Here is a 27,543-nt window from a genome sequence, read left to right on the forward strand (position 1 = left end):
TTTTTCACACCCAGACTATTGCTTCTAAAGATACAGCAGGTCAAGGTGCAGACGGGTAGCGCTGTGGTATTGTGTGTGTGGGTACACACACACAATAACTGCTGACTCGATCAGGAAAACTAACTGCTGACTCGACCAGAAACATACATTAACCTATATGACTCGAGCCCACAGGATACAATTAGAAGCTGAGGCCATGACCCAAGCCCGGAGGTCCCAGGTTATCCTGTGTCAAGGACCTGTGACGTCACTGGTGACACTCATGTAAAGGGACCTGTGTGTGTGTGTTAGTACTTAAGTACTTCCTGTGGGCTCCTCTTTCCTCATGACCATTGAGTGGCTTGGTCCCACAGGGCTTGCCACACATGAAGGTAGAGTCACATTCTCATCCCCTCTACGCACACAGACACACACACACAATTACACACAGACTCACAAAGCGGATTTTCTGCAACCCGAGTCTTGTAATCAGATTTCGACCTCTCTCCTACACTTACACACATACACAGAGGGGCCTCTATCTCACAATGGGCCCGGAGAAGCGTTGACGGAAAGCCATATCATTTATATGACACCGGCACCGCATGGGAGCCAACTCCAAGGAAACCTACGTCATACCGGTTTCCAAATGACAAAGAGCGGCCAGTCCTTCAGCCGCATCAGCACCCAGGAGAACAGGCCGCTTCTCTCTTCTTTCACCGGTCCTCTCCTCTGCTCACCCTCCACCTCTCCATTTCTCACACTCGCCCCGGCCCCTCTCATCCACCCTTCTCATGGCTTTGCTCCGTCACTCCGTCATCCCCCCCTGTCCTCTCAGCTTACCCTCCAGGACTTCTCCCGCTGTATAATTCAATAGGGAAGAGTGCTCGTTGTTTGTGGAACATCAGTTTGCAGTGATGGACCCACTGGTGATTTCTAGCCAGTACTGCTATAGAGAAACCTGCACCAATTGATCCAGCAGGGTAATTTTACTGTACCATTCTGTTAAGCCAAGTTCAGACTATGTGACTTTGAAGTCCTCTGATCGCTGTGCAGTTCACACTTTCCCGACTTGCTGTCTTGTGATCGGAAGCCTTGCGGTCGTTGTGAGGTTAACTACATGACACAAGTGGCGAGAGGTGATCACACAATCTTTCAACAGAAGAAAACCTTTACGAGTACGCCTGGTAACCCCCATCCTGCACTCTGATTGGCTGTCATTGATACTGATTCGTCTAAATATTTATCCTGCTAGATAACTATTTTGATAAGGCAATGTGTCAGTGAGCCTATTGAGTTGTATATATAAACAGTTACCAGGTATTGGCAACTGCTTGTCAAATGCAAATTTGGACCTGATTTGGGGCTTCAGTTGCAGGTTTTGTCAGGGAGTGGAAAATCAGGCCAAAGACGATGTAGTATGAACAAGCATAACTGGTGTCGCTCCTGAACCATTTGCTCTGATCGTGGTTTGCTCAGACTGTGGCAAAACACAACCAACCGGTCATTCATCCTGAAGACCAGGGGAGGCTGGGACAGAAGTTGAGCTCCAACAGCGCGGAGGTAGAGCAGTTTTATGTCGGCATCATAGGCGTGTTGCTATCCTCTGCTGCTGCCTGTAAGTCTGTATACTTTGTGTAGCATCCACACCGATCTCTGACAACCAAAGCCTGCATCAACATCTTAAGCCCGACATGGCAGGGAATCAGAGGCCTGATGGATGCAGGCGGGGGGGAACCCAAAACAGAAAGAGGGGATGAGAGGGATACAGAGAGAGATAAAAAGAATGGAAATGAGCGACTACAGAGATTGGATGCAAGGAATTGAAATAAGACAGTAAGCAGATACAAAACGAAGCAAGGCGAGCTACCGACAAGCAGAGAGAGTAAAGGACCTACAACAGACCTGAAGGCATGCGTGAGATAAAAAAAAAAAAAAATACAGAAAGAGCATACGGCGTCTTCCTGAAGCTCATCCAGCTGAGTCACTCGCACTGCAGAGCGACCGCAGAGCAGAGCCCCCTCTGGTCTGCCCCGCATTCATTTCACAGCACCGGCTTTGATAAATTATCGAGCGAGCACAGTCACTACAGCAGCAGCTGCGAGGCTGCCACTGACACCGCTGCCTAACAAGCCCAAATGTACACAGTCGCAGGCACATGCTAATGCGACACACTGCATCAGCATGTCGCAGAGCCGAGCCGCCGAGTCGCACTTCTGAGATCCGACTCCGACTTTGAAGGGATTTATTCCAGTAATGTTTCTTTATATTGTCAATTGCAAAACATTACCAGTGGTGCTCACTGTCTCCTGCACGAAGAAACCCTCTTACAGCTTTTAGCAGCATCTGACATGCATGCATATCTATTGATCTGTGCTAAAGCTGTTTTTCAAACATGGCCTCTGTGGGTGCGTTGCCTCTGAATCTATTTCAAAGCACCTGGACGAGGGAGATGAAGAGATCCCTTTTACTTATCATCTAATTATATCACACAATTACCACATGCAAAGCTTTGGAGGCACGGCAAACACAGTTTCTCTCTTCATTTGATGACGACAAGGGGCTGGAAATGATTCGGCCGACAAAGTGAATCTACGAACAGCAGCACTTAGTTTAGCACAAAAACAGCCGCATTACGAGGCTGAATTTATGCACTGGTCCCTTAAAAAATCGATAGTGCAGACGGAGTAATCCTTGGACCCGTTTTGTGCCGTGACGCAGCAGAATCCATCAAACACAAAGCGATATAAATGGCGGTGACTGTGCGAGTGCTCCAGAGCCTCTGAGCTGTAATGAGCCACAGAGATAAAGAAGCGCAAGATTAACAATCCAAAAACCACCATATGGGACTTGTGGTGTGAGAGGACAATCAACACTCCTCATTAATAACCACATATCTCAAATGGAACTACAAAACATGCCCAAACACTAAATGATCAAGAGTCTTTTTTCAGCTGGGACCAGGGACCTGTTTTGTTCCTCAGGGACATCTCATGACTCTCTCTCTAAAAAAACTATAATTCTCACTTAAAAATGCTCTAAACGTAGCTGTAAAGGCTAAGACACTCAGAGTGGGAAGACAGTGTGGCACCATCATGTCGGGGGGGGGGGTGTTAGGAGAGTTTAATTTGATCATCTTGAAGGTCAAAATGTAACAACAGCCCTGCTATCAGGACTGGTTCGGACAAACTGGAGGGAATCAGTGCGATTTGACTCTGGCAAAAACATCAACAGGCTACAATAGAGCAAAAGTCAAGGTCAGATCTATGATGTGCATTCTACAGTGTGTTAGAGCAAAGAAGAGAGCGAGCAGAAACAGAACAGTGTGATAGAGACGGATGAGAGAAGAGGAACATAGAAAGGTCACGATGCCCTGATCCTGTTTTTGTGGTGAGTTTGAGTTTAAATCGCTTATGTCCCATTTCAAAGCCGACATAATGCTTGTCAGTTTTGTCTTCACTCTAGTGTGTTGTACAGACTTTTTTGTGTATATACAAGTTCTGCATAGCTAGTAGTTGTTGGTCTGGCACGTTCACGTAAAGTGAGAACAGTCTGAGGAGAATGACGTGTTTTCTATTATTAGAGCATGTAAACCTTTTCAAATTATAACCTTAATTAATATTATGAACTTGAATATTTTCAGAATATCATAAACTTAATTTTCTATTTTAAATTCCTCTCACTAATGAGGGTTGACATGCAATAAGCAGAGCAAAGAATATTTGTAAACACCCCTATCTACATGTGCTTCTCCTCCTCTCTAAGAAAACTGGCGAACAGCTTTTCTACCCTGCGAGGGTCGGGCTATGCTTCGTGCAACATGTTGTCTGTGGCATCATCAGAAATCCAACGTGTTAGGAGTTGTTCTGAGGAGCCACGGGTGCAGAGAGGGGACGAGCATGTTCTCGTGAAAAGTGACAGCACTGGTTGTGTAATGGGATCAGATGCCAGAACTGCGAACGCAAGACTCAAGCTGGAATCATCCATCAAAAAAAACAAGTATAAGTGAGTATAAATGTTATAGTTTCATCAAGGATTCATTTGGAATCGTCTGTCGTGTCAATAATACATCACATGACTCATTGCTCCTGCAGGTGCTTGGCAGTTTTCCTCGACCCTCATCAGATTAGACAGGAACTTGGTTCTGAAATGTTCGGCGCCGGTGATGGAGCATAAGGAGCATGCAGGCGCCAGAACAGACGGCCGTACTGTCGGCCATCTTCACCGCTCACCGGCTCCGCGTGTTCATTTGTCACCTTTTGTTTCAGCACCGACTGAAAAACACGAGCCAGAGGCAAGTGGGTACACTCCCGTCTGCCGGGCCCTGAAATGCAGCCGCCAGTCTGGCAGAGTGGCTCGTGATGACAGATGTAGTCGGGGAGTGAGAGAGAGTGAGAGAGAGAGGGGGGGGGTGAGGCAGAAAAGCCTTCTGGGACATATTTAGGTGATAAAAATGACAACAGTAAACAAGTCTGTAATTAAAAGCTCGTCTCTCTTTGTCTCCCCCGGTGGCAGGAAGTGGATTGTTTTCTCCACGAGTCGGGATGATTTACCCTAAGTGCTTCAGAGACACCGAGGTTTCCAACTGTTCAGAGCAGACGAGAGGAAGTCTTTGATTATTCACGCATCAGCCCGTGCATGAGCTAAATTTGTCTTCAGCTCGGGTCTTCTGAGATTGTGTCTCGCCCATTCGTGTCTGTCTTCTTTGGACGTTGTGCGAGCTCGTGTCACAAGTTAAGTTTGAACTTGGAGCCGTTTTTTACTGTGGCTCAACGACAACCTGACTCATCTAACTGCCGCTAATTGCATCGTCCTCACTGGCCGTCTTCGGTGACTGCAAATTATTACCCTCGCTGTCATTATTAACCATCATTAGACTATCAAGGCCGCTCGGAGTCACTGGCATTTATCATCTTCTCCCTCGGTTCCATGATGCTCGGCAGTCGCTGCATGTTGATGAGCGAGAGGCGCGAGTTTGAACGTGTTCCTGTGTGCCGATGTGTTCCAGAGGAGTCTGTTGTTTGTGCTCCACGCTATGGAGGGCTGCGAGCACGCTGGCAGATGGCGAGGGGCTGGCAGGGGCTCGCTCCCCCAGAGCCGAACACCGGCTGCCAGCAGGCAGAGCAGCACACGGCCACACGGAGGCTTTCAAGGCCACGCACACTCGACACAAGGTGCTGGCAGACAGGTCAGCTTTAAACACAGTGCAGGGTCACTGACAAACACATGCACACGCTGATTACAACACACACACACACGCCAGCCTCGGCCAGGCCAGACTGTGCAGTGGCAGTGTTCTAAGTCATATTGAGACTTTTCTAGGCCATGTGGTTTTAAAAGTGGAGTCTGGGATCCCCCCGGGGTGAATGGAGGGAGAGCGGTGCTCCAACAAAAGGAAGAACACTCGACTTACTTTGAGTTCATTCATCAGAAACTCTCAAGTAAAGTGCATCATGGGATATTTCCTCACCACTATCTCACAAGGCCAAAACTTATCTCCCCCCATGAGAGCCTAAATGTTATCGAGAGAGGATTGTGTTCGTGGCTCAGGTGGAAATAAAAACTGCTAAATTAGGAAATTAAACTAAAGGATTTATCAATTGCCAGAAAAAAGGCCATTATGAGCCTTTGAGATACGATTAAATATAGTTTTAAATGTTTAAAGTTTATATAAAAAGTACAATATTTACCTCGGACCTGTAGCAGAATATAAAACCCAAATGTAAACCGACATACATATAGTAACTCAGAAAAGGCATGTTTGAGGTTTGGCTGAAAATAGCCCGTGGTGACGTCCAGTTAATCATTTTGTTGCCCTTCTGTTCAGACTCCAGGAGCAAAGGGCCCGACGAGCGAGGGGCCAATTCAATTTCCTCTGATGATCCAAGAGTCAGAAAATTGCCACAGAGGGGAGACAGGAAATTGTGTGTGTATTTGTATTGTGTGTGTGTGCGTGCTTGTCTGTGTGTGTGTGTCCGTTGGGTCTGGAGACTGGCAGCTAGGTGAATTTGAAATGGAGGCATCAGAAATTGTGATGCATTTGGAAACTCAAACACATTAGTGTGGATGGGGCCAAAGATGAAATATACGTCTGAGAATAATTATAATGATTCCACGCTAATGCAAAATAAATAAGGTGGGATTAAAATGCCTTTTTTAATGGGTATTTCATTTAGGATAATGATAAAAATAATGAAAAAAAACAGTATCCAATTAGTTTACCATCAATTAATGTTGATGACCAAGACAATTGTTGAAGCACAACACAAATCGAAAGCTGGGAGACACGACACCTGGCAAACTGTTACTGTGACACGTCACCTGAGAACCTCTATTCATCCCGCCCTATTCCCCCCCCCCCCACACACACACACACACTAAAATCCAAGGTGCCTGCTCCTTGGGTTGCCATGGAGACAGAGCAGTAGCCGTCTCCGTGGACAGAATTAAAAAAAGAGAGATAGTCCCACCCTTGGCATTTCACCCTTGTACCGGCTCGCTCACACACACACACACACACACACACACACACATGCATACACACACACACACCTGTATCTGTTGCCTGGACAAACACAAACCACTGACACACACGTTGATTGCACACAATGATGCGGTTCACTGATTATTTTCCGTCAGGGGCCGAAACGTCACGAGGACGACGGTGAACCAACCTGAAACTCAACGGTCCCCTCGCCTGCATGTTGATCACATGTCACCGCCTGACCACTTACATGCCACCTGTCACGTGGAGAGACGGGGAGGGACTGGTGGAGAGAGGGGGGGGCTCTATCTATATCCAGAAATCTATGTTACAGAAAATGTACCTGGGTGCAGTTTATATTAATATGTTTTAGTCATTAACACATGAGGTATGGTACACTAGGAATTTAATAACAAGTAATCCTGAAAGCAAACTTAATAAGTAAGCAATGAAATATAACAGGTTGTATTAATATGTCCATTAACCAAATCTAGAACTGGAAGCAAATTTAGCCAATAAAAGAGATATTATTCAAATTTATATATTTTATTATCTGTTTCCCTATTACTCTTTAAGGGCCTTTTGGAGAGATGATAGTTTTTGGCTCTATATTTCAAAGAAATTACATTTATAACATTATTGTTATGATTATTATGATAGGAATGCATCGATTATGTGTTGGTCTGATCAGTGATTTCACATCAGAAGAAGCGTAACAAGTGAAAATGAAGGTGTGTCAATCGGCCTCAGAGAAGCAGATGCTCAGCCCGACCTATCAAAAGACGCGGAGAAACTGCCCATGAACCCGACAACAACTGAAGGATCATGGGAATGATTGTGAAAGGCAAATCCACCGAGACGGCTGGCTGGGAGCTTGTGTGAGTGTGTGCGTGCCTTGCGTGTGTGTCTTGGATGTGTTTGTAAAGTGTTGACCTCATTTCCTGATGTGTCATCAAGTCTCAACCCGCAATCAGCCCGTATCAAAACACAATTTGACTGGCTGCAGGATGACTGTTGGCTTTGATCATTTTAAATTAATGTTTTCTTTTTTTTTTTCGCAGATCGCTGGTTCTTATCAAGTTTGTATTATGTCTCTCAATCCATTTATCACATATAAACCATCTTATCCGTAGAGGGTCACTGGGGGAGCTGGAACCAATCCCAGTTGAATCTATTCACACTCGAACCAGTAGTCGAACCAGTTGCAGTGCTAACCGTCCCACTGTTCCATTTCTGGTGTAGAACATTATTAACCTAGATCATAATGCTAAAGAGCCTGACTGACATGTGGACTTAAATATATGATCCTCGTTACTTATGATCATGTTTTACAACAGTTACCTTTTGCAAAGCGAGTAAACACCTTGGGACATATCACCTCATAATGTGAGCAGAAGGCTGCTTTGTCAAAAGTCACACACACACATACACACACACACACACACACACACACACACACACACACATGAATGTATTATGCAAAGTGACACTTATTTTGTGTATATGTATACACACACAGGATAAAAAATGTTCATATGGCAATCAAATAAACAATTAATCCTCCTGAAATGCAAGGCCGAGAGAGAGAGTGTGCACATGCATGTGTTCATGTACCATAGCAGCACACACACAGACACGCACATCTCGAGCTGGTAATAAGACCCCCCCACCACCACCACCACCACCACTTTACATCAGCCAAACCCCAGCGACGTCCTGCGTCACTGCTGACAAAGGATGCAAATTCATTTGACATTATGCAAAAACACAAGCAGAGACAGAGAGAGACAAAGAGAGAGAGAGAGAGAGAGAGAGAGAGAGAGAGAGAGAGAGAGAGAGAGAGAGAGAGGGAGAGAGACATGGAAGACTGAGTTTGTCTTTATGTCCTAGGGAAACTGACCCGATCAATTCTAAAAAACAACTGGGGCAGACCGGAGAGAAAGGGAAGGAGGTTAGTTAGTCTTAGAAGAAAAAGATCGGCTTTACTGTGTGTGTCTGTACGACTGTGCATTCAACACAGTGTGTGTGACAACAGCTACTTTCACAAAACACACACAGCTAATCTGTAATGGAACCAGAATTCTAAACTGTTTTACTTCTATTCATTATTTAAACAGGAGACTGACCCTTTAGTCAAGGGTTAGTGCTCAATGTTTGTAGAAGGCTTAACAGACATGTTGTTTTTTCCATACACATACTTTATCTTATATAAATATATATATATAATTGTCTGAGGGGGAATATCTGAGGATCGTCTTTTGCCTCTTACATCGGGATCAGGAGTTGGAATAGAATTGTTTATTCTGAAGAAACAACCGCACTGACATGGAGGAAATGGCCTCTTAGCGGAGGAGGAAATGTTTGGTAAGGGTCAACTGTCGTATCAAGACACTTCAACATCTATGAGGAGCCATTCGGGGTTCAGCATCTAGCCCAAGGCACTTTGGCATGCAGATGGGGAAGACTGGGAATCGAACTGCCGACATTCTGGTTGGAGAACAACTGCTCTACCCATCCTCAGCCACAGCCAGAGGATCCATAGGACCAGCCGAGCACAGTTCTACTCATTGATTATTTTCCAATTTCCATTATTCTGGTCATATAAAGACTTTGTCAGCAAGATCTGTTCATTCAAATGGTGCACTCACTCTGGTTTATTGAACTTTATTCACCTCAGTAGGTTTTTAAAGCCCCTGCTGTCATTCTGTCAGAAACAAAGAGGAGTTATATAACAGCTTAATTCAATTTAAGCACACTTCCTTAAGAGCAAAACAAAAATATGTTAATTTTTAAGGTGTGGAGTTGAGGAGCAACATTCAGGAGAAATAATCTGTGGGACAATGTCCGTGTTGAAAATTGAAAGAAAAAGAAATCCCATCAGCCTCACTGTCAAACCCATCAGGACGGGATTATTCACTCGCTGCCGGGCGCTGCCACCCTGCACCGTCATTAACACCTTCCAGCAGCAGACACTCAATGACTCCAACACGCAACCGTGTTTGACTCCTCTGTTTAATTTAAAGGTCTGTCCCCACAAACAGGTTCAATCTGTTGGACCGACAAAACTGGACCGTTAAAGACAACAGAGGAAACTCGGTTGTCACTCAGTAGAGCGCGATGTCTCCGCCAAGGCCCAGGAGAGAGTAGACGCTTAAAATCAATTACACAAATCTCTGCTCAATCCACCGGAAATATGTCATATTTGTCTGTTTACACTTCTAAAACTATCAAAGATAACTCAAAGTTATTTTCACCTTCCTGAATCCACATTAACTCAAATACATCTACTTTTCTTTCTAGGTTTCTAGTCCTATTTTAAAACACAGTGGCTTAAAATACACAACTCCCTATGACAACATTTGTAGATTAAGATTCTGTTAGCCCCTGTTAGCAGAATCTAATCGAGTAGTTAGAAGCACAAGCCACTTGCACTTATTCCTCCTGGAGCTGCAGCACGTGGCTCCGAGCCGCGGGGTTGGAAGGTGTCGCTGCGGCTCCGATGACTCAGGCGCATACTGTGTACCCGCCAATCTGGCATCCAACCTTTTGTCGCATGTCATCACGCCTCCCTCCCATCTTCCCTGTCTGTCTCTTCTGTCAACTGCCAAAGACGGCCAGAACACGAGGAGAAAAACAAGTCCTAGAGAAGCATCACTCGAGGCAGGAGAACGGATGATATACGGATATCACAGGCGAAGTTCTCTATCTATTAACATTCCAGTTGTTGGTGGGTTTTCTGAGGTAAATCCATCTTTGGGGGCGAAACGCTCACTGTGAGACAGATAGGCAGCCGAGGAGCAGGAAATACATTAGGCCCAGTCCCTCCCGGCCACAGTCAGTTCTATATCCCTCTATTGATTTCAATTAAGATAACCGTTATTAGGCAGCACGCGCGACGCGAAGTCGATGAGCAGGTTGAACAAATGCGCCGCACTGATGGATCGGAGTGAGAGGCGGCCGAGTGAGGGAGCCCATTGTCGCGTGGAGAGCAGGAGGTGGAAGTGGAGGGAAATAGAGTGAGAAAGAGGGAGATTACATGAAATATCCTCTCAGCTGCGCCGCATAGCAGGAGCAGGTAATGTGTTTAATAGTGCCAATCAGTGTCCTCGACTCTCCAGCAGTCTGAGAGCGAAGAGGACAGAGAGACCAGTTTCAGCCTTAAAGGCCCTCAATTGATCTCTCTATGTTCTCTTCTGCAAAAAAAGGACAAGTACGTGATTTAAGAGTTTTTACCTCGGGCCAAGGACTTTGCGTTGTTATGTAGTCAGTCAGTCTTTCAGAAGGATTACACAAAAACTACTGAAGGGATTTTCTTGAGTCTTGGTGGAAGGATGCGGACGTGGACCAAGGAAGAACCGATACACTTTTGGTCTGGATCCAGACAAAGGGGCAGATCCAGGAATTCGCCGTGGCTCGCACCGTGGGACATGGACAAAACTAAAAAAATTCAAAGCACACGTTAAATAAATTTACTTTCGTGGCTCCTATCACACTGATGTTTGTTCAAATGCTAATTCTTCTGTTATAAGAAGTGCTCATCAGTTGTAATGTCACGATTGACAACTGAGGCTGACTCACGATTGGTCGCCGGCGTCTGTCTGCAGGAACTCAAGAGCACACCGCTCTGTCACTCGACTGCTGCTGCACAGACTGTGGTTACTAATGCCCAGGACAGCAGCGTTTGGAGCCAGGATATCTTGGCTCCATTTCTGCGTCGTCCAATCTGCTCTCCAAGCCAAAAGTGTTTACCGTTTTCAATAAAAACAGGAATTCCAGGCAACTGCGTACATCCAGAATCTTATTCACTGTTACATTAAAAGCTTTCACGTATGTTTTTTTGTTGTGTGTTCGAGCCTGCTATTAGAAATATCTTTGCGAAGATGTGTGAATAATGGACGCATCATGCATTAGAGAGGAAAATATAAAAAAAGGCCTGTGTTTGCTTTGAATTAGTCATGACTACAGGGCAGGCTTCACTAAGCTGTCGGTGACACACCAACAGCAGAGGAATAAGGAGGGAGTGGAAACGCGAGAAAAATACCGGGGCGAGAGGAAAAGGGAGCAAACGAGCATAACGAGAAAAGACAGGAGCGGAGGAGGAGTGTCACCGAGGATGAGCGGAAAGAAGAGGAAAAGCAGAGAGCAGGGATTTAATTATCAGTCAGATGTGGCACGGTTGAACACGCAGGGCACATGCCAAAACGGTCTGGATCAGTGTCTGAGCGAACAAACACACACACATGTCCGTTATCATCACACACACAGACACACACACACACACACACGTACACACAGGGAGTGTTTAGCAGCTTGTTAAAACATTTGCAGCCTTGTTGCAAAGTGTTTGACAAACAAACTAATGTCAACACAATAAAAGGCGAGAATCTGAGACAAGGAATCCGGACGTGATCAAAGCTTTATTTCTTTGTGTTTAGTAGGGAAGCAGATTTTCTTTATCCCTGCCAACAGTATATGGAGGCAAAAGGAAACACAACAAAGGTTTTATGTGAAGGGACACAAAGCCGTTTCTTTTCAGCTCCACGACCCAAAACCTGCCAGATCACCAAAATATTGTTTAATCTGTTCAAAAAGCCAAAGATGGTGGATTCAGTGATTTCCTGAATTCACTTTGTACAGATTAAATGAACGCGACCCAACAGGGTTAATATCTCAGCCGAGCCCCACCAGTCCCCTTGAATTCATACATTTTTCAATATCAATTAATTTTCCCCTGGGATATAAGAGGAAAGTGTAAAAAAACAAACATCTGTCAACATGTTGAAATAAATCCAGTATCACACCCAAAATGTAAAGGGTTCTTTGTTGGTCCATGTAGCATCCTTCCACCAGGTTTTTCAGGACTTTTTCCGTGAACCAACCGACGGACAGAGTTGAAAACATAACCTCTGTGTCCGAGGTAAATTACTGTATTTATAAATGTGTTGAATTGTGAGATTGAAACCTGCTGGTTTGCGACTTGGACTGTTGAGAGTGGTATCTATCGTTTTGTCTAATTCTCAAGACAACTTAGGTTTAGGTTATCTTAGAGCTAAACTCACAGAAATGGGTGAAAACCTCAGGTCGTACAGTCTCAGCCGGTACATCAGGAAGGCAGAGATCCAACTCGGTGTTGGATCTCCACTTGTGCTGCACGAGGTTAAGCTCCAACATGTCGCTGAGAGCCAGATCCTGCTAAGCCGAAGAGGAAATCAGTAAAATCAAGCCTTCCGAAATATAGAGAGGGGCTAAAAATGTTGCGGCCTAATCCTGTGATGTTTGGTATTTATTCCTCGGCACTCTTGGATCTGCACAGAACTCAGCTTGGTAAGCGAGACGTAAGAAGGAGGACGTTACAGGAGGCAAAGCAGAATGTTAACACAACTGACAGCTTTCTGACATTATCGTCTTTGAATTACGGGAACACTCACACAGCAACACATCAACACATCGAGCAGGATGTTCCACAACTTCCTCATGACTGTTCGGTGGCAATGATCTCAGCTGAGAAACTTCAGAGCAGACTGATGAAAAAAAAAGAAAGGATGAAAAACGGCAAGAAAAAGACAAACGCAGGCTGAAAACAAGTGACATGACATTCCTGTACTTTGTTTGAAAAGTCCTGACCTGCCTCCTTCAGCTCTCCTGCTGTCCCTCGTCTTATTGATCTGTTGTTTTGCCAGTTTGTCTCCAACCTTGAGACGACACCCGGTGACAGATTAGGGGGTTTTGTGGCCTCTGCATGGTGTCTGACTGCAGAATACTTAATATACACAACACTCAGGGGGTCTGTTCTGTGTATTTTGCTTGCATTCGAAAATTGTCTAAGATTATTTTTGTTATAAAATATTAGGATACGGAGGAAAACAGAGTCTGAAAATGACTGAAGATTTGTGTGTCTGGAACAACGATGCCACATTCATTAATCTGAGCTTCTCGGACTTTTCCTTCATTGCTTTCCTTTGACTGATGCTAAGCTATCACGTGTAAAGTCCAGCGATTTTAATGTTGACATGCGAATTGAAGGAGTTAGCATCGTTAGTACACAGTGAGACCTGCAGGGGGCAGACTCTGATGACGACGTGAGTATGGAACTTTGTGTTGGCAGTTGTTTAGTTTTTCTGACCTCCCATGCAAAGTGAAAGCCTAACTATTACATTTTAAGGCCTTAAATTCAGAGGTTCATTTTTAAGAACCCTACTCACGCAGAACATTAAAATGAGGTTTGCGTTGTGTTTTGGCCTTTAAAACAGAGCTGTGCTTTGTGCTGGATTTGAAAAGGACAAAAACATTTTTATTTCTCCGCGTTGTTCCCAAGACACTTTGCTCTGACAGCTTTTGTGAGGCTGCACAAAAACATGTTGTTTGTCTCCAAAACAAAAATGTATTGTTTCTAAAGTAAGTCTTTTTTGCTAATTGAAGTGGAACTGCAACTAATGTGAGCACAACAAGTCTTTTCATTAACGAGGGACTGAATTCAAGTTTATCTTATTTTGTCTTATTGAAGATGAAGATTATTACAGCACACATGGAAAAAAATGGTTTTAAGAAAGGAGTTTAAAAGTCCACAATGGGGAAACTGTCTCTGTGCTTCAGGGATTCCAACTGATTCCTTGCAGTAATAAGACACACATGTTAATGTGTGTGTTTGATCCAGTTCTGTTTTCCACTGCTCTTTAGTCTGATCATAGGTTCACGACTCCACCGGGCTTCTGCACGTTTGACCTTCAAATGCCAGGCTCATTGGCTCAGAGCTCGATGCCCACTGGAATAATCGGAAAGGTTACGTGTGAAAGTGGAAACAGAGTGGGAGGACTCCTGGAAGAGTCTCGGTTAATGAGCTAATGGGGAGGCCCGATAAAGAGAGAAATACATAAACAGATACACCTTGATAATAATAGCCCCGCACAGAGACATGCAAAAAGGTCATTTTTCAAAAAGATAATAAGTCTATCTAGTAAAAAATGTAGTATAATACAGTTTATGAGGTCTCCTGCCATTTATGCTATTTTAGGCCTGTGATAACTTTGTAGATTTCGAGCACCCAATGGACGTGAGGCAGAGAGAAGAAGTGTTAGAGACACAAATAAATCAGAACAGGAAAAGACGCGAAGAGAACAAACTATAACCAAAACTTTTTAGAGGGGTTTTCTAGGCCACGGATTCTGAATAGTTATTCCAGCCGACCATTTGTCATGCCAATTAAAATGATGGTGTGTGTGAGTGAGTGAGTGTGTGTGTTTGTGTGTGTGTGTTAGTGTGTGGCAATACTCCTCCACTGGAATGTCTTCCTCATTAACTTCTCCATTAAGTTCCAAATATAAATTTCCTAATCTGTATAATTTTTCCCCCACCATCAATCTGTATGCTCTCAGTGTGTGTGTGTGTGTGTGTGTGTGTGTGTGTGTGTGTTAGTGTGTGTGTGTGTGTGTGTCTCTGTGAACAGTTTACCACTATACCAGCATGTTTATCTGTATGCATGGCGTGTATTTATGTCTGTGGATTTCCACTGTGCCCCCTGGAATGTTTTCCAATATGAAGTCTTCCCCACACGCGACTGAGTTATGATGTTTCCATCAAGTGGAGAGACAGGAAGGCCCCTCCCTCCCTGGGAGGACTGAGCTGGTCCATTCTGTCCACTGATTGAGTGTGAAGCTGCTTTCAGACACGTGATGGCCTCATGACATCTAACTAAATTGCTCCGCAGGGGCTGTATGTGAGAATAAAAATGTCCAACTTACTTTCTTATGTTTTCTGGACATTTTCCTGCCGAGTAAAATGTCCAGAAAATGTCAGAGTGAGCCCATGTGAGCAGGAAATTTCACAGCAAGCAAGCGGGTGTGTCGATGAGGGATCGATAAAATAAATGGTTGATAACAATCTCCTCAAACTTCTAAAAGGTTTAGAAGGCACCATACTAGTCCATATGTTTGGGACAGATGTGTGTTGACATGTGAATGTTAGGGACTGACAACGCACAGACGAAAAAGACATCTAAATACACAAAAAGACACTCATGTCCACACGTAGGGCAGGCGGCTCATTTAAAGAAGTCAGACCAGTATATGAAAAGGCCTTTCACTGTTTGCGTGTGTGTAAATCAACATGACACTAACTAAACAAGTGTTACTAGAGAGCTAATGAGGATAATGAACAGAGATGGACTGAAGGCAAACAAAGTCTTAATCATGAGACAGACATGATGGAGAGAGGGGGGGGGGGGAGGCCGCAGGTGGAAAAATACATGAGAGACACACAGATAAATTAGAAGTCTTCAGCCTCTGGAGGCATTGAAAAGCAAAAAAGACTCTATTCTAGAAAGACAGTCAGACGCACAAATCCCTGACTGACACGTCAATATCTGCACGAACGGCCCAAACAGAACCTGCTGCCTCCAGGGACAACGTAGACCGGGGGGGTCAGCTTGAAGTGGGACACAAATCTGAGAGTGGCCACGGGTCTTCTGACAAAATGAGCACACCTATGGGAACCGACACGCAGCTACTGTCTGCACACGAAGGCAGGAGAGAGACAGAGAGAGAGACAGAGAGAGAGAGAGAGAGAGAGAGAGAGAGAGAAGGTGACTTTCACAAGGATGTAGCTCACGTATCTCAGGAACCCTTCATCTCATCGGCTTCCCACTTGGCATGGGAATTGTCAAGGTCCCAAGAAAGTGCAGTGTCGAATTTGGTGCGATTTGGAAACAAGATACGTTCAACATTACGAAACAATGGCAGGTTCACCATAAGGGCAACAACTGATTCAGCAGGTCAGGTTTCTGCAAGGTCCCACTTACTTGTTGCACAGTAGAGATGCACCAATCGGCTCTGACATTATCCTGATCCACATATATGCTTGACACATCCACCCACCTGAAAGACTTATTTTCTCCAGTTTGGATACCCGCAGCTGCAGGAACCTTCCGGAAATAAAATAAAACCCCTCTGCCGGGATTTAGCGCTCTTTCAGGAATGCACACAATTCTATTGCATCAGTGGGATTCAGTGTTTCTCCCAAAAAGAAAGTAAATTGGCCTATTTCATCCAACCCCCCCCCCCCCCCCCACCCCCAAACCCATCCCATCATTTGTACGACCCTTCCCACCCGGCCTGCAGATCAACAGCAAGTCCGCAGGGCAAACAAACAGCCCATTCCTAACAGAGTTGTTTACAGCGGCCTCTGAACAGATTATTTGAATGCCTACAACCCGGCGTGGACTGTGGCCACATGGCGCTCTGTGACCCTCAGGTCTCCATCACTTAACAGACCCACAGGCCGTAAAAAGAGGAAACGTGTTAACACTTGACCTCTGACATTTCAGACTATCGCTCGTAAACAAGCAGACCATTTTGTGTGTGCACAGTGGTGATAATGGAAAAGATCGAACACCTCAAAATATAACAAAATTCACTGTGACCTGTCGTTATGTCACATCGAGGATTTGGTTTGCACGGTGCACCACAAAAGACAACCTCTAAGGGACATCACTCTAAAGAGATTTGGAATTTGTTTTACTTTATAAACAAACAAGATGAAGGAGTTTGATGAAATAAGAATTCAAGGATCAGATTCCTCGAGCAGAACAATACTGTGGGCGCTTGCAGGTAAAATGAAAACAAACAATTCTACCACTGTTAGCAGATATATTGCCTCTTCTCTTTATATTTGACGCAAGAGACATGTCTTAGTAACGATAAAGTGTTTCAACAGAGCAGCTGTAAACAAGGGTCTCATCCAATGAGGAAGAGGATGCACTTTAATAAAACACAGCTTCTGCAAATGGAAAACATTATCAGGCAACAAATTCAATAATAGTAAATCTTTGTTTTTTTTATGTTGTGTCAAAACTGTTGTTTACTTGGTGTCTCTGTCACACACACTGGGAAACACACAAACAATTCAACCAATCCTCATGCATGAACACACACTAACCCTTCCATAAGTCCAATTTTATTTACATCAATGTGTAACACAGACACACACACACACACACATAGCATCTCATACTGCATATCAGAGAGTGTGTGGGCGGTGGTTTCCCCGTAGGCCTGCATCTGGTGACAGTGATGTAAGGAGACAGGGGACGTGCGCACACATAGAAATCACAGGCACAGATGGACTTACTGTTCATGCACAGAGTCACACACTCTTCTGTTAAGACACACACGTATAGATTGCTGCACTTGCTCGGCACTGGTGAAGGCAGAGGGAACTGATGTGTGCAGCACACGGTGCAGGAAATGAGGAATGTGGCAGTGATGATCATGAGGAGAAAGAGGAAGTAGATAAAGATGACGACATGACAACACCGATGAAGATGTGATAATGTGTGAATGTGTTGCCAAAAGCTTGTTTATCAGACACAAACACAGAGGATCCTGTTGATAGATGGTGTTTCGCACAGGGCACCTTGGAGCCAGACAGTTAACAGACACTGTTTCCATCCAAATTTCAACAGTGTAATTGGTAATTATTTGACTTAAAAACAACATGTTCATATAATTTGAAGTTTAACACTGTAACTCTATCACATGGCTTTCATAGTACTGCCATAGATTCACCTTAAGCCTCAGCGTACCCTCAGGTTTGGCTTTGATGAGGTCCAACTGAAGATGAATGTTTTCCTTCTAACAACCAGTCGGAGAGAGTTTAAATATTATAGTTACACAACTGTTCCTGGTTGAAAAAACACTGTGTTGTCTGAGCCAGATGTAGATTTGATTAGATTCAACTTTATTGTCATTGTACAGAGCAAAAGAACAATGCAGATGAAATGCAGTTTGTAGCCCACAGAAGTGTAAAGAAGTAACTCACGCTATATCTTTATATATATCTATATGCTATAACAATATTTACAGTGGTGGACTGTGGAGAATTCACAAATATATACAGGGGAATAATTTAACCACAAATAAAGGTAAGTAGAGTTGGTGAGTGGAAGGCAAGTTGTATGTATGAACATTTGAAGTTTAAGTTTGTTTATCATATAGACATACAGTATGTAGATCCGGTTATATACAGTTATATAGGAAGATCCCAGTGTGTACTGTGTGTTAGGTGAAAAAACAATAGACGACAACATTTTAAAAACTGAATCTGATGCACTGACCTCGTTAAGTTAGAATACGATTAATTTCACTGATACAAAAAATCATAACTAAGAAACCTGGGCCCTGTTTTCTTGATAAAATCCAAAGGTCACCGGGTCACGAGTCTGCGCGAAGGGACAAAATGTTCTTTCTCATTTCAAATCTGTGCTCAACTGAAACAACTTCTGCTGCAACAACTCCGGTTTCCCAATGCAGCGGCTCTGCGCTCATTGGATAAGATAAAGCACAATGCAGCTCTGCCTCATTGTGCATCGCTGCACATTGTTGCCAGCTGAAAAAAAAGAGAAAACTAGGATGCTGCCACAATTCCTTTGAGTCAGCGTGACAGACAGCAATCAAGTGGAGAGTAATCGCTGCTTCTTTCTTAGAGGGCACACAGCAAAGTGTGTGTTGGGGGGGGCAGAGAGGAAATGTACTGTTGCGTTCTGCTTACTTCAGCTCGTACACACGGCGCTTTCCGAGCTCCTGTTAGTGATGAACGCTTGTGCTCGTCTGAATGGGCTGAAAAGAATACACAGCTGGTACTTCACACACAAACACACAAAAGGCACGGACACGCACTATCATGAGTTATCGATAAATCGCACACGATGGAGGTATGCACGTCGCAAACACACACACAGACACACACACATTTGTTTGGTTACACAGTGAGGCAATACGCTATAATGGCAAAATTCGGCCCTTAAAAGCATAAGAGCACAGTCTGAATAGGTGCGTGATCTTTCGACATATAAAATAAACCCATTATCTACCTCTGAACTGAAATGACAGCTAAATGCTCTGGTTCAATGCCTCAGTCTCTCCAGCTGCCGTTTTCCAGTTGCCCCTCGCTTCGTGAGAATGACGTGTATCTCTGGGGGAAAAGCAAATCGGTTGTACCCTGTCCAAAAGATTTAAACAAGAGGGTAAATGTTGTAAAGAAGTGGTTGGCCTTTTTTCGAAACCAGCACTAAAATGATGAAATCAGCTAAAAATAATCTGTTTGAACGGCTTCAAAATGAAGAGAGAGATGTTGCCTCTGGAGCTTCCTAAATATCATTCCAAAATGTGACATCATCATCATGGGAGGCTAGATGGCAGGAGTGATGGGGGTGGGGGGATGTAGAGAGACGAGCATGGGGAGAGGAGGGAGAAGGAGAGAGGATGAGCATGGAATATAATGAAGACGAATGGGGTTTCCAATGTTTCCTGAACGCCGGTGCTAAAGGCCACAGGTTTTCCCGAGACCCCCACGAGAACTGCCTGCAGCTCCAAGCATAGCAACAACAGCTGAAGCCAATCCCACACGTTTCCACTAATCACTATGTTGTACCTGCTTTTGAGTCCGTCCTGTTAAATATTATATTAAAGGATAAAATGACCTTAACCTCATCGCTGACATCTTAGACCTGGCATGATGATTCATCATTATGTTTAATCAAATGACTTTATGAAATATTCAATGGCTGCTTTAGACCAGATCCAACTGAGAATTAATCTCGGACATTATTTTTGCTAGTAATAAATGGTTTTACAATAATTAAAGATAACATAACGTGATTGCAAATGAAATGAGAGACGGCCTTAGTCTCTGACACGACTGCAGGAGGTAAACATACAGTTAACTGCTCAGGCTTTACCACTGGGAAAAGGGGGAAATCCAGTAACTGGGGAAAAAGCATTTAAAGGCATGGCTGCCATGGTCGACCGTATACAAGGCAGTACAAAGGGGGCAGTGGCTGGGGATGACAAGCACTTCACTTCATCAGTTAAATTCAAAGTGACAGCAGTGTAAGTACATTGTACAGTATGTCCTTTACAGTAGCTTGAAGCAACCACCAAGACATCCCAGGGGAAGCAGCGGTTACCTTCCCATCAGCCCTTTGCCACTGCTCACTCACAAACTGGAAAACCGCTTCAGTTAATGAAGTAGCTAAGTTGCCGTGTGTGTGTGTGTATTTGTGTGTGTGTCAACGTCAGGGAGTTGTTTCACATCGTTAAAATCTCAATGGCTCTTAACGTGAAACTGTTGACTCCCTCGTGTTGCTTTATCAGAGGAGGAGGAGGAGGAGGAGGAGGAGGAGGAGGAGGAGGAGGAGGAGGAGGAGGAGGAGGAGGAGGAGGAGGAGGAGGAGGATGTAAACCAGCAGCCAGGCCCGATCATGTCATTACCGAGCAGTTATGAAATGAACGTCAGCAAAATTTGAAATGAATAAGCCGAGGGTGTGATAGTGCTGTAAACATGTAAAAGGGTGTGAAACATGTCATGTGGGACTTGTCAGAAGAGATTGAACCCCTTTAAAGCTAAATCCCGCCCAAGATAATGACACACCAACATATTAGCACACACGCGCACACACATACACAACCTTGAGCCATCATACTCCTTCACCCATCCGTAATAGTTCACTTTCTGCTCGGCTGGTTCAGTACAGGGAGACAGTACAGAGCGAGAGAGAAGGAGGTCGCTGAACCGAGTTACGCAGTAGAAGAGGAGGAAGAGGAGGAGGAGGAGGGGGGAGGAGTAGCCTGGTTGCAGACCTCTGAATCACTGTCCACATCACCAAATTTATCAGTGACTCAAAAAAGGACTCGGAGGAACATTCCATCCATTCAGCTCATTTGTGGGACGGACCTGTAATGGTCGCCTCATTACCCACGATGAGACCATTACTGGTCTGTTCCTCTCCCAGCACACATTGTCATTGTCACAAGTCAAATGTCATATATGCCAAAGGCAATTGGTTTCTCAGTTTGAAAAATGGAACAGCTTAATCCTCTTGATACAAGTTTCCTTTATCTAATATGGCTGATGTTAATACAACCTAGATGCTAACATTCACTGATCATTGGTTTGGAAGATTCAAAGCCCCAAATATGTCTTTTGGGAAAGTTCTGGCTTTGTGACATAAAGGCTTGAATGTCTTTGTGATCTTTGTAGGGATTTATTTAATCAGTAGCAACATCCACAGAATTAAGTGCAGAGCCCACGCTGTTTTGGTAAATTTGGCCATGCAGAGCTGTCATGAGATGACTCGGATGTTTACTGTATACACACAGATTAGTGTCTCTGCAGAGAACCACTTCCTCTGTGAGATCTAGCATAACTTATCCTGTAACCAAAGAAAATAGCCATGTTAAGATTTACCATGACATATGTCGAGCTGTAATAGATGTCGGCCCAGAAGGAGAGTCACTAAGCAATCATGATTAAAGTAATATTAGAATTAATAATGAGAGCTCAAACATGTTATACACCCTTGAGCCATTTGTTGTGTCGTGAAATGAGCAGTTGGCACAAACACGCCGGCTGAAGCATCAGCAATTATCACGTCCATCCTTCCCTGACACTCGTATAAAGGGGATTTGGGGTGAGTCACAGCGTGAGTGGAGGACAGACACAAATCAATAGCAGACAGAGCGCTGGTCGGGCGGCGGCTGCAAGATGGATATTTAGTTTGACATTTAAACTGAGGTAAATAACCGTCTGTGCAGAGCGACTTGTGCCGGGCCTGACTCCCAATGTGGTAAACCAGCTCTGCTTTTTCTATTTACGTGTCTCCCTCCTCTCTAAATAGACTGCGTGTGCATTTTCGTCCCTCCACCTCTTGCCTTCTCCGGTGTCGCTTTGCCCCCCTGAAAGTCTCTGATGGGCATCAACACACAGGAGGAGGCCGAGATCAGCATAATCCAAGTGAGCACAGGTTTCTATTGTGGAAGCTGAATAAAAACAGGCTGAGGTGTTTTACATTTCACAAATATGTAGGTGTGATGATCATTAGACGGGTGTTTGGTAATGTTTATCACTTACATTTGCATTTATTTACAAGATTCATTAAATGTCAAGATTTCTGCTGAGGAAAGAGCTTTTATTCCTATTTTATCCTTTTCCTTTTCCCCTCTTCTTCCCCTCTTCCTTTTCCCATGGCGGTAGCTTACTTCCCTCCGATCCCCCTCTCTCTCCTTAATGTGCTTTTTGTGTGAGTGGAAAACAGAGCAGTCACTTGCCTCCGCGAGGCCATCAAACATTTACATCATGTGGCGCTTTGGAGTGCAAAGAAGGGAAAGAGACACACAGGAGGAAAGAGGAAGGGATGCCTGCAAGAGAAAAGGGAAAGAAGGCAGACACACAAAGAGAAACAGACAGAAAGAGAGAGAGAAAGTTGGGGAAAGACAACCACAGAGAGAAAGAGAGGGTAAAAGGCAGAGGCAGACAGACGAGCAGCTGAACTGCTCCCACAGAAGAATCATTGTCTGATGCCAGTAGGTCAGGAGTTCACCAGTGACTGGTCCACAGCAGAGCCAAATAATGATACTGTGAGTAATAACCAGTTTGGAATTTAGACTCAAGTTTGGAAAAGTTGCTGCATGTTCTGGATTCAGGATTGGCCACAGATTTTCATTTGAAAATCCAGACAGTAAGAAATAAAAGAAAGTCCTTGAACAGACAGAAAGATGGAGAGAAAACGAAAAGGTGGAACATTAGTCTGTCTGGTTCGATCATCTTCGTAATATTTAATGACGAGAGTAAATCTGGGAAAGTCTGTGTCCACTAACATTTAAACACTTTTATTTGAGTCCAGATAAAGAGAAATACAGATTATTTGCTAAATGATAATATGATATTAGGATTGTTCTTATCCAGTAGTTTCTTCAGGTCAAGAGTTCTGCTTGACACACTGTTTCTGACCTCGTCTGATTTTCTTCAATTAAATGCTTTTTCTTGTGAAATGCTAATTGTTCTATTCAAACATTTCTTGACAAATGAGCTGACTCTATAAAGGACTGGAAGGCCGAGAGGAGCTGCAGGTTAGGAGGTCATTCAATTAAGATATTATCATAAAAATCAATCAAAGCCTCTTTGAACACGGTTGATTTAAATACTGTAGCAATCCCTCATATGGTGTCACTGCTAAATCCTTATAATTGGCTTTAAACCTAAATAGAAATATTATTTTGTATTGATAATATGTGAGAATAAGTGCAATATGTTTTGTAAACCCCCCTCTTTCCAAAACTTAGAAATCAGCATCTTTTCCCAAGGTTCAGCTCAGGTGAAGAGACACTTGGGAAAGAAAGAAGTGGTGATACCCTATATATTCCCAGGAAATGTGATTTTTGAGGCAAAGGGGTTGATGATATTTTAGGGCTGTAACGAGAAGCCCATTTACTGACATGAAAAGAAAAAGAGCGCATGGATTAATTTTCTAATCCTTCTGATTACTCATCTTTATTAACAAAATGGATCTCAAAACATCGTGCCAAAGGCTTGCAGTTGAATTACAGCCGGCTGTCGAAAAATATGTGGCACATTTACAGATTTTTGACTCATGTGGGCGCATTGTCCTTATAAATAAAGCCTTACCCTAAAATGTAATGTTTCCCTAATAAAATAAATAAAAAACCTGGTCCCGGTGCCATTATCTGAAATCTTTCCACCCGGCCTAAATTTCAACCCTCCCCTCTGGCTGTTGATGTTTCCCTCTGGGCTCTTTATGGTTACTTGCTCTCTTTAGCTCTTTACCTGTCACTCCTAGAATATTACAGTCAGTGAGCAGCGAGTCCTCAGTGCCTCGCTCAAGGACACTTTATCCTGAACGTGGCCGTTAATGGGCTGGACTGGCGGTTAATGGCTGTAATGGGTGTTGCCATGTCCCCTGGTTCGAGCCCGTGTGGAACAAACAAGGCAGACGCATGAGACTTTAAGGATTTCTAAATCAAGCAATTTCCCCTTCTGCCTTTTCCATCCTGTGCCCACCCAACCCCCACAGACCCCCCTCTCTCTTTGAACAGAAATGGGCTATACGTCGAGAGAGGAGAGGAAGGGGAATAAACTCCCATTATTAATGCAATAAGTGCATCCAAAAATATATACATCTGCGAATACAAAACCTCCACATTTGCATAAACACACAGATAAAAAAATACAAAGGCACACGTTATCTCTTTGCCATCACGGCAGCTCAGGGTAGAAGATTGATATCGGAGCTCATTTCCTCTCCGTCCCACAACAGAGCCTAATGTTTCTGACCTGGGCCCATGTGACGAGCACTGATATATCGTGTTACCACTAACCTGTGTGTACACATTAGTGGGCAAATGCTAATTCCTCCTTTTTACGGACGTGGGTTTTATCGCCTTTGCGAGCCTCACTCAATAATGAACACAACAACATCCCCTGTCTGCCACTGCCGGACTAATGTGAGCAAATTTCACTGCTGGTTTTACGAGGGACAAGAGTCACCTTGAAGCTTTTGTAGTCAAATCACAGCAGCTCCTTTCCCTTTGCCTCTAATCCATACATTGCATAACACAGCAAGCCCTCCCTTCACAGCGGGGATAGAGCCTAAAATAATGAGGTAGAGTCCCAGTACATGTTGGGGGGGAGGGGGAGAGGGGGGAATTGGGGCTAAAAAATCATGCAAAGTGGCTGAGGGAAAGTATTTAATTTATTATTAATTAAATAACAGGGTTTATAAAAAGAAACATTTATGAAGATATATGATTTTTTAGACAAATGTCCGATTTACAGTCGTTTAACCAAAGTGGGATTACGTTCTGTGTGTTGAGCGTTACGTTCACATCCATTTGTTTGATTGGGCCTGTGAACCACAAAAAGGTTAAGAGCCACCGGGGTTACATAAAGCCCCTGACATCACTGCAGCCATCCAAAACAAGGACTGATCTGCACGCACACACACAGACAAACCCACAAGTCACCCAGGTACAGGTCCGCAATACACTACATCAAAATGGAGGACGGGGCAGATTGCTGAATATGATGTTATTCTATTATGTTATTGTCTAACCCAGTGACAAATCACCAGAGAGCAGCCACATCATTCTGACCCCACTCACCAGGAGAGAACCCCCCCCAACCCTGCATGTTGTTTTCATCATCCGTCTCTCGCCCCCCCCCCCCCCCCCCCCCCCCCCAGTTATGTTTCCTCACTCCCCTCATTTGTTTGTCTCTTCATCTCCATCTCCTCTCACACATGACTCTGTCCCATGTCCCAGCTCTCACCCTTGTTCCTTTCTCCAACCATTCACTCTTCCTTGCTGTCACCATTCATATCCCCCCCCACACCCCCCACCTCCGTCCCTCCCAATTCCCCGGCAGTTTAACCCCATTATGTCTCAGCTGGTTCCCATTTCCTTCCACCTCCTTCCACTCTTCCATTACTTTCATGCACTGTCACAGCGTTGTCACAACCTTGCATGCACCCCCCCCCCCGATTCCCTCCTCCTCAAACCTATTTCCCCCCTTGCTCCCCCTCCTCACATTATTTTTTCCAATGACCCCAACCGTCACCTCGACCCCAGGCCTTACCAGGTATGAGCCACGGTGAAGCGCCGCCTCTGTCGGATGCTCTTGTTGACCATGAGTTTGCGGAAGAGCCGCGGGGAGCTTCTCGGCGACAGCTTGGGGGACGTGGCGCCCCTCTTCCCTCCCCCCGGCATCTTGGGAGGCTCCAGCTCCAGGTGCATGTGCTCCTTGAACGTCCGGATGCAGGAGTCCATCTCGACGCTCAGCTCGTTGGACGACATCTCCGCGGGCAGTGGGTTCAGCTCTGTGAGGCAGACTTAGTTCCTCGGTCAAATTCAGTCCCACCAGTGGGTCATGCACGACCTGTCCTCCTCTTGTTTTGTCCAGAAACAGAGAGGAAGTTGTGGTGGTCAAATTGAGGCTAACTCACACACAAATGGACCCAGGCCAGATGACACATACCTTTTCAGTGTTTGTGTGTACCCTTCGTCTTTCCCCTTGTCCCCCCGTTCTTCAGGGGTTTAGGGATTATCCAGCCGGCAGTCGTGCCCTCTCCCTCTCTTTTCTTTCGGCTCATACACCGTGATTTCCTGATCGTCCTCTGTTCACCGGAGGTTCTCGGTGGAGCTTAACCCACAGCAGGGTCACGCTCAGCTCCTTCCTAGACGGGAGAATTCCTCTTCTCAACACGGCTCCTCTTCCATCTCCCTCCTGGTTCTTCTGTCTGTTAGGTGCACACCCCTGCAGCGCTCTATCACTCCCCTTGTCCCGGTGTCCCTGTGTCCCTCTGTCTCTCGGACACAGTTGGTTTCTGCTGAACGCACACAACCCAGTAACCAGGTCTTCAGCCTCAGTCCATCAAGGCAGCTTGATGTTGGAGGATCTCCCTAGAGATTCAGAAGGGCTGAAAACTGCTCTCTGCCTCCTCCTGTCTTGCTTTCCCTGCATCCATCACTGCTTGACTGAACCTCCTCTCCCTGCAAACAACCCCCCCCCCACCACCAACACCTTCCAAAGGCACTCCCGGTGTGGCAGAGAGGGACTCCCACTATGCTGAGCCTCCAGTCAGATTCCCCCTCACTCGCAGAGGCAGAGCAGCGAGCGGAGCACGGCAGAGTGCAGCGCAGCGTGCGAGGCAAATGCTTCACTGGCTGTTTCATTCAGAATATACACAAGGAGCTGAGAGCAGGCACGCAGCCAGCCCAGGCCACGCCTCCCCCTATCCAGGATTGGCCGGTGGCTGTGGTGACGACAGGCGGGCAGGCCCGGTAACAGGTTGTCAGATTCATTATTTATTTTTTGTTTAGCCGGGATTTGCGGTTGTGTTGCTGATGATGTGGTGACCTTTAGCGAGGCAGGAGACTGGTGAGTGCAGGCCAAGGAAAAAAGAAAAGGCAATTTGGAGAGGAGATAAACGCAAACAGCGTAATGGGCCGAAACAGACACCGCGCAAAGGTCAACCGATTCAAATGAACACACAGGCATGCAACTGTGCCAGTAGATAAAAACATGTGTACTTACTACACAAAGTTTATTCCATCACAATCTAACCAACATCCCCCCTCGCTCTCTCTCTCTCTCTCTCTCTCTCACACACACTCAAACTTTCATTCATCCATAATTCTGTCTGAATGGAAACAATCCAACCGTGAGATTGCCACAGCATGTGGACACACAAACACACACACACACACACACACACACACACACACAGCTTTCCTGAG

General features: G+C 44.9%; 1 protein-coding gene across 1 annotated transcript in view; it reads right to left on the reverse strand.

Annotated features, from left to right (window-relative positions):
- The window catches only part of pde4ba (phosphodiesterase 4B, cAMP-specific a), a 107,284-nt gene extending 80,514 nt beyond the window's left edge, over positions 1–26,770 (reverse strand). Inside the window, exon 1 of the mRNA XM_062394740.1 lies at positions 25,883–26,770. Coding sequence (XP_062250724.1) covers positions 25,883–26,100 — 218 coding nt within the window. The 5' untranslated portion in view covers positions 26,101–26,770. The remainder of the gene's footprint in view (positions 1–25,882) is intronic.
- Positions 26,771–27,543: the final 773 nt, after the last annotated feature.

The sequence above is a fragment of the Platichthys flesus genome, chromosome 9, assembly GCF_949316205.1.
Source record: "Platichthys flesus chromosome 9, fPlaFle2.1, whole genome shotgun sequence".
Classification (NCBI taxonomy): Eukaryota; Metazoa; Chordata; class Actinopteri; order Pleuronectiformes; family Pleuronectidae; genus Platichthys; species Platichthys flesus.